Raw genomic sequence first — 7484 nt, forward strand, 5'->3', positions numbered from 1 at the left:
AATTGTGCATTGGATGTATGTACAACTACTTGTAATAATTGGGTAAAATATTTGAAAACATAATTAATAGGGTAATTTTTTTTTGAAAAATGCAATTATATGATTACTTTTTTTGTCAACATTTCTATAATTAAAATAAAGAATTTTATTTAAAAAACAAATAAAGAATTTTAACATAAAATTTAAATAAGTTTATCTTTATCTTGCTTCACGTTCCAAATTTATTCTGAAGTTGACATATTTGGTCATCTACAAACATATAAAGTCCAAATTGAAGGATGTCATGATAGTAAATTATTTGTAAGTTTCTTATAAGTGCTACAACTACAAGAGCCTATCTTGATCTTTGACATAGGAAGACACATGTTCGTTACGCCCTTGACGGTTGAAATATGACATGGATTATAACAAATTTAGGTATTTGGGGTTACAAATCTAGAAAATATATGGTCCTCTACAAATGCACAACATCCAAATTGAAGAATGTTATGATAGTAAATTATTTATAAGTTTCTTATAAGTGCTATAGCCTATAAGTACAAAAGCTTGTCTTATCTTTGACCTAATCCGAAGATGTTCTTTGGATCCAAAGTCTTTAAAATTCATTAGATTGAAACAACCATTTCCTCAAAAAAAAAAAAAAAAATTAAATATATGTACATTCATGTAACAAGATATAAACCGTTCTTAGATATGTAACTCCAAGCTTAAACTTTATGAAATAGGTGATCCATCGAAATATTGACAAATCGAGGTAAAATTTAAAAGGCAGTTGATGAATAATGAAGAATGGACCGACACAACTCAAATTTTATGCCATTGTTTACCGGAGAACCGACCCATATGTTGTGCATCATTTCCCTTTTCCTGTAGTAGTTATTGGAGTTTAGGAGTTTCTCTTTCAGAAAACTCTTATTTGTTTGGGTAAAGTTTCATAAAACTGTATAGGGACAACCAGAAACTGCTTACTTTTGATATGCGAGTCTAAGAAAATAAAGCATCTCCCAAGTAATAATATTCAAATAAAAAAGAAACAATTGAAAAATCCAATAAATTCTCAACTGTTCAAACACACGCAAGCCAGTAAAAACAACATTGTTCATTGCATATAAGCAAAATCCTGAGCAATGACAACATTGGACTCTTGAAATTCCTGATTATCAGGACAATAATATAAAAGCGTGTATGAAAAAATGTAAATAATTAGAGACAGGTTCAGAATAATATTTGTGGAAAAGGAACAAAGGAGGTAAGGACCTGCCACTCTTTCTATGTACCAACTAAATCACTACATTAAGGAAAAACATATCAAGCTTCAAATGATGTTGACCCAACATGCCAGTTGCAATAATATTCCTCTAGTTTCAAGTCAGTCAGTAGCTCAAACACAAAGAATCTGCAAAATCGTTCTTTTACAAACATGGAGGGCCAGGGCTACTACCCTTCTGAATTCTTATTTTTATTTATTCTCTTACAGTTAATCCTTTTCTTTTCCTTCTTTTCTTTTTTTTACACTTTGTTTAGTGTCTTGGTAAAACCCAAATGCAAGTGTCTTAAGGTATTTCAATTTCCTTGGTGACTAGAACCAAGCCAAAAAAAATCACATTGAGGTTACTGTGCATAGAAGTGAAAATGTTTCGGCTTCTCAGAAAAGTTTCAATATCAAAACAATCTCGAAAATACAAGTGACAACACTTTAGATATTTGGTAATATTGAGTCGAAGTTCTGCAAAACTCTTAACCACGGAAAATTTTCAAAGCTTCTAGTAACACCAGCATGGAATGGACATAAATAAATCGATATAACAAAGCTAAGGTAATGTCTTGTTGGGGACCATTGTCTGGAGTAAGTCACATGTAATAAAGTTTGATTAATTGATATCAAGGGAAAAAGCACTCGACCACAGCTATCGTGTTGTACTCAAAACTACAACTTATGACAAGAAGCAAAACCAGGTGGCATGAGCCCACCTTGTTACCACTTTTGCAGGAAAACATAACATGCCAAAAATTTATGCTAAAATGCTCCCAAATTATAAGCCTCCCAACCTTACACCAATCAGCTAACCTTTTGCAGCATAAAGACAGAAAAAGAAAACATATCGTGTCCAAAGGCAAAGCACAATTTTCAGTAGCGCCATATATCAAGCCATATGCCCCAGACTTTTTCTGGCAATTAAAGAAAGAAACCATGGAACTAAACGGAAAACATTCATGCCATTAACATCATCAGCATACGGTTAGAGTAAAAAGAAACATAAAAAATTCTTGTTATTAAGAGCAATTAAAGAACCATGCTACTCTCACTGTAAAAGAAAAATGAAGGGTGCTTTATCCAATTAACCAACCAACCATCAAGAATACATAGGCATGTGTGGTTTACACAACAAATTGCAGCAAATCTAACAACATCAAACCAAAGAACACCTTATGGAACTTCAATTTTAATACAACCGAAGTACGCTTCTTGCAATAGAATGTGCCTGGTTCGACCTACCTTTCCCCGACCCATTTCTCCGGCCGCCTCGCGTAGGCGTCAGGTAGAGCCGCAAGAGACCATTGTCCATGTTGTTAGGAGAGTACCTTGCACTGCGGTTCCTTTCCAATACAAACTCATCCCTGGCCTTCCTTCCATGCCCATTAGCCTGAACATCATTCTTCCTCAGATTGCCAAATGGTCCACCTATGCTCTGTGCATTTCTCCAACTCACACTGCTATTACTCCTCAACACCTTGCGATTGAAACCACCACCTCTAGCATCCCCATTCCTTTCCCCTCTAAACTCCTGCCACGATTCCGAGTAAGAACGCTCCACCCCATTGCCATTACCTCTACTATACCTACTATCCTCATCCTCATCTTTGTTCCCTCCTCCTCCTCCTCCTCGCCGGTGTATCAAACCCCAAATGTTCCACGCCTTGCTCCACCGCCTGCTCGACTTTTTAGACCCTTTCCGATCACCATTATTCCCAATCACAGAAGCAGTATCTCTAAACCCCACTTCAAAAGTCTCAGAACAATCATCTCTCAATGAATTGGAATTGGAATCCCTCAAATCTCTATCAGGTAAAACCATCTTCTGCCCATGGAAGTAATCAGCAGCACTAGCAGGAGTCACCTTAGCATTGGAATTGGTAACACTTGAAACAGGCTTCAACTCATCCATTTCTGCCACAACCGCAGCTGCAGTCTTCCTTATGGAACTAGACCTATCAAGGCTCTTCCTCCTCCTAGAGGAAGAATCAGAGTAATACTCCCTGGTCTGAGCAGAACCACCAGGAAGTGTCTCATCCTCATTCTCATTGATGGCGTTCATCGGTTCCTCCACTGGAATCTGAGCATCGATCCTCGTAACTGGCACCACTGGAGAATCTTCCACCACAGACAGCATTGTAGGCATCCTTGGAATAGTCCTTGCCGCGGCCAAGTAACCGTCCCAGGAAGCCCTTGGCTCCTCGAACGAGTACCGGGGATCGTCAAACGACATCCGGCCGGCATCCAGTGAGAACCTCGGATCGGTGTCGCAAGATCGCCGGCCGAAGCCGTAGTCGGCGATCTCCGACTGTGTCTCCCTGAATTGGCGGCCGATTGGCTTCTCAACGGGAAGCAGAGTGGCAGAACCCACAACGGCGCCGTTTCTACAACGCTGCTTCTTCATCTTCTGCTTCTGTCTCCATTTCTGCAACTTCTTGCTGAAAACCGATGCTGCTGACCAGAAACTCCCTGCAATTTCTTTGAAATCTCGAACGGAACTCTTCTTCGCTTGCGAATCCAGATCGATGTGCTCTTTCATCGGCTTCAAAAACTCTTCTTCTCCAACAACTAACTCTGGTTCCGCTTCTGGCTCCTCTTCTACAATTTCTTGAACCCTCTCCTCAATCACATTGCCCAATGCAACGACATTGTGTGGCTCTCTTTCTCGTTCTCGTTCTGGTGCTGGTTCTGGTTCTGGTTCTTCCAAAACCCTAATCTCGTCTTCGTCCTCGTCCTCCTCCAAAACGACGACGTTTTCTTCTTCCTCTGACTCGATGACTGGTACCTGAACAACGGAGGAAGATGAAGCTAGGTTCCTTGTTTCGACCTCGCCGGCGGCGACGCGGGAGCCATCATTCTTCGAGATTTTGCGTTCGTTGTCCTGGTTGAAGAGGGAGTAGAGGGTGCTGCGAACCCTAACGTCGCAGGATTTTCTCTGGGGCTCGAAGGCGCCGGAGAAGCCCTCGTTTTTGGAGGCGGAGAAGGACTTGGTGCGGCGGAGCTCGGGGATGAAAGAAGAGGTCGGTGGCCGGCTGTTGCCGCGTGCGGCGGCGGAGGGTCGGAAGATGGCCTTAAGGGCGGCGGCGGCGGCGGAGGAAGTGGGTGGCTTGCGGGAGGTGGAAGTGGAAGAGGTGGAGTTGGGATCGAGTACGGCGAGGCGTTCGCAGAGGCATGAGGGGCAGAAGCCGGTGAAGTTCTCCTGTGGGTGGCGGTCGCAGGAGGAGGAAGGACGGTGTGGTTGCGACGGTGGTTGTTGTTGTTGTTGTTGTGTTGGTGGTAACAGTGGCGGTGGTTGTGGTTGAGGTTGAGGTTGTGTGGGATTCATAACCGTGAATGGTGGTGTGTGAAGGTTAAGAGTGTGGTCATATTACGGTGTGAAAGAAGAAGAAGAAGGTGTGTGTGTGTGAGAGAGAGAGAGAGAGAAGGAGAGAGAGGAGTGAAGAGCAGAGATAGGAGTGCGAGTGCGTGCGTGTTTTGTCTCTGTCTCTCTGTGTGTGTATGACAGAGAAAGGGGGAGAGAGAGAGAGAGAGAGAGAACTGTTTGGTTCCAACGGACACAGAGAAAGTGAAGAGGGAGAGAGATAGGAGAAAGAAAGAGAAAAAAGTTGTGAGGAATTTATAAAATGGAAAAATAAAACGTATAATACAGGGCTATAGATAAAAATATTATTCTATTCATTATTATTATAATAATATGTTCAAAAAGATATAGTTTAATTTAAAGTAAATTTATTTGTGAGCAAATAATGATATATTATTTTTTTAAACATTTTACAAGAATAAAATAAGTTAAGAAATAAATATATGGAAAAAATTCAATTGTCAAAGAAACTTAAGCATTTATGACAGAAGAAATTCTAAATGCATCGGATATATTGTAATTCTTTTATCCTATGTTGGTCAATGTATCTCACGTTAAGTACCTGAATGATTACTCTCTTTTATTAGAGTATTAAATGATATTACGAATTCAAAGTTTTTACTAAAATATGAATGGTAATAAAGGGTATTTAAAATGAACTATAAACAAATCATTAATGATAGTAAAGAGAGTTTGGGATAAGCTTACCAAAAAAAAAAAGAGTTTGGGATAAATTAAAATATATCATAATAAGTTAAAAATGTTTAAAAAATAATTATGATTAAAAAATTAAACTTTACTTTTTATGTTAATCTTTACATATTTAAATGAATAAAAAATATTTATAATTTTAATATTTTTCTCTTTTTTCGATCCTTAATAAGTAATTGCTAATAATAAATTTAGAAAAATAAATATTAAAGATTAACCTAGAAAATAACATTTATTATCATATATCTTTTATTATTTAATATTAATTATTTTAAGTATATAGATAATTTATATAGGACATATGGTTAGTAGTATAATACAAAGTAATATATATAAATATATATATATATATAAGAATATTTTTCTTATGTTGGATAAGATAAAAATAATCTTCGTATACTCATAAAAGAAATAAAGAGGAGGAAAAATAAAAAAAAATTAAAATGAATCTCATATAAAATTTGTGTACGTATAAAAAAAGTTATCATATAAATATAAGAAAAACAATTCCCAATATAAGAAAATGAGTTTCTTGTATTGCATGAAAAAACTTTGGATACATCTAATTACATCATATGTAGATATATTTTTACTAAAATGAAAAAAATAGGATTTAATAAAAATAATAAAGAAAAACAAAGATATAAATGAAAAAATAATTTTCCTATTAAAAAAATTATATCAAAATAAATACATCTGATATATTGAAAAAATTTCCGTGTTGCAGAGGAAACTCTTTCCCTCTGGCAGACACATAAATTCATGACGGGACATTTTTTTAATTTTTTTGCAGGAGGTAAATAGTTTCAACAAACTGATTCCCATTAATGAAACTTGAAAACTTGTGATTTGATTTTTGGGTTAGTCTAGGTATTTTCTCTTGATGTGTTTTTTTAATGAATTCAGTCAAACTAAATAATTTGTTCCTGACTTGCAATAAAGTACATCACGTCATTAGATTGACATTATTATTAAATTATATTCTCAATTTTTATTTATATTATTATTTAATTGATTTTTTAATATAATATTTGACTTTTACACAATTAATTTAAGGATGTTATGTTTTATATATATATATACATATACCGATGAGGTTATATTTATAAATTTTTTTGTTTATAAACTACACTAAATACGACCGGTCATATTTTAATCATGCAGTATACGACCGATCGTACTTAGTGTAATTTGCAAAAATAATTTGTAAACGGATCTTATCCCTATATATATATATGTGTGTGTGTGTGGTTCTATATATCTTATGTTAGATAAGATAAACCAGTTCCTATACATATAAATTGAAGGTGGGTCCCACTATATATATATGGGGTTATATATATCTTATGTTACATAAGATAAACCAGTTTCCTATACATATAAAATGAAGGTGGGTCTCATATTTATTTTTGAGTAAACACCATTTTTGGTCCCTAACAAAAAATATGGTCTCCACTTTTCCCTTACAAAAATAAATTAATTAGTTAGTCCTAACAAATTCAAAGTGGACACATTTTAGTCCTTTTGAGGAACTATTATGGGTCTTTTTTGAATTTGTGAGGGACCACTATTTCAACTAAATGGGTCCACTTTGAATTTGTTATGGACTAACTGACTAATTTATTTTTGTAAGGGACTAAAGTGGGGACCGTGTTTTTTGTTAGGGACCAAAAATAGTATTTACTCTTTATTTTTTCTCTCCTCTTACATATGGGTCTCACTTGTAACCCATATATATATATATATATATATATATATATATATATATATATATATATATATATAAAAGACTCATATTATTTTTCTTTATTCTTTTTATATGACCTCACATGTATCGCACACATTTTTATGTGTATATAAGAGATAAAATTATCTCATACAATATAAAAAATATTAATATTTTTTATATAAAGTAATTTTTAATATGATATTTTTTTATTCCATATTTTTTTAGCTGTTTATAGTAATTTTGTACACTTATGTAATTCTTTTTTCTTTAAATTCCCCTTTTATTTGAGTCTTTTAATTGAACTATTTGACTTGCAATGAGAGCAATGATCCATTTCAATTTATAATATGATATTTCATTTTCTTAAGAAATTCAAAGAACTATGTAGAAATTATCTTCATTATAATTTTCGTTGCTTTTTGGTTTCA

General features: G+C 35.0%; 1 protein-coding gene across 2 annotated transcripts; it reads right to left on the bottom strand.

Annotated features, from left to right (window-relative positions):
* Nucleotides 1-2347: 2347 nt before the first annotated feature.
* On the bottom strand, nucleotides 2348-4643 carry LOC133316467 (protein OCTOPUS-like). 2 transcript variants are annotated; one of them, XM_061518223.1, is made up of 4 exons: nucleotides 3618-4643; nucleotides 3143-3569; nucleotides 2697-3025; nucleotides 2348-2645 (listed from the first exon to the last, which is right to left on the bottom strand). In XM_061518223.1, the coding sequence occupies exons 1-4, from the start codon at nucleotides 4578-4580 to the stop codon at nucleotides 2445-2447; spliced, it is 1920 nt and encodes a 639-aa protein (XP_061374207.1). In that variant the 5' UTR covers nucleotides 4581-4643; the 3' UTR covers nucleotides 2348-2444. The 2 variants fall into 2 exon arrangements, with proteins under 2 accessions (XP_061374207.1, XP_061374206.1); XM_061518222.1 differs by having other exon boundaries at nucleotides 2348-4643.
* Between the last annotated feature and the right edge of the window lie 2841 nt (nucleotides 4644-7484).

Source organism: Gastrolobium bilobum, unplaced genomic scaffold (genome assembly GCF_033153095.1).
Source record: "Gastrolobium bilobum isolate Gb01-03AN ecotype WA unplaced genomic scaffold, APGP_CSIRO_Gbil_v1 utg1738, whole genome shotgun sequence".
Classification (NCBI taxonomy): Eukaryota; Viridiplantae; Streptophyta; class Magnoliopsida; order Fabales; family Fabaceae; genus Gastrolobium; species Gastrolobium bilobum.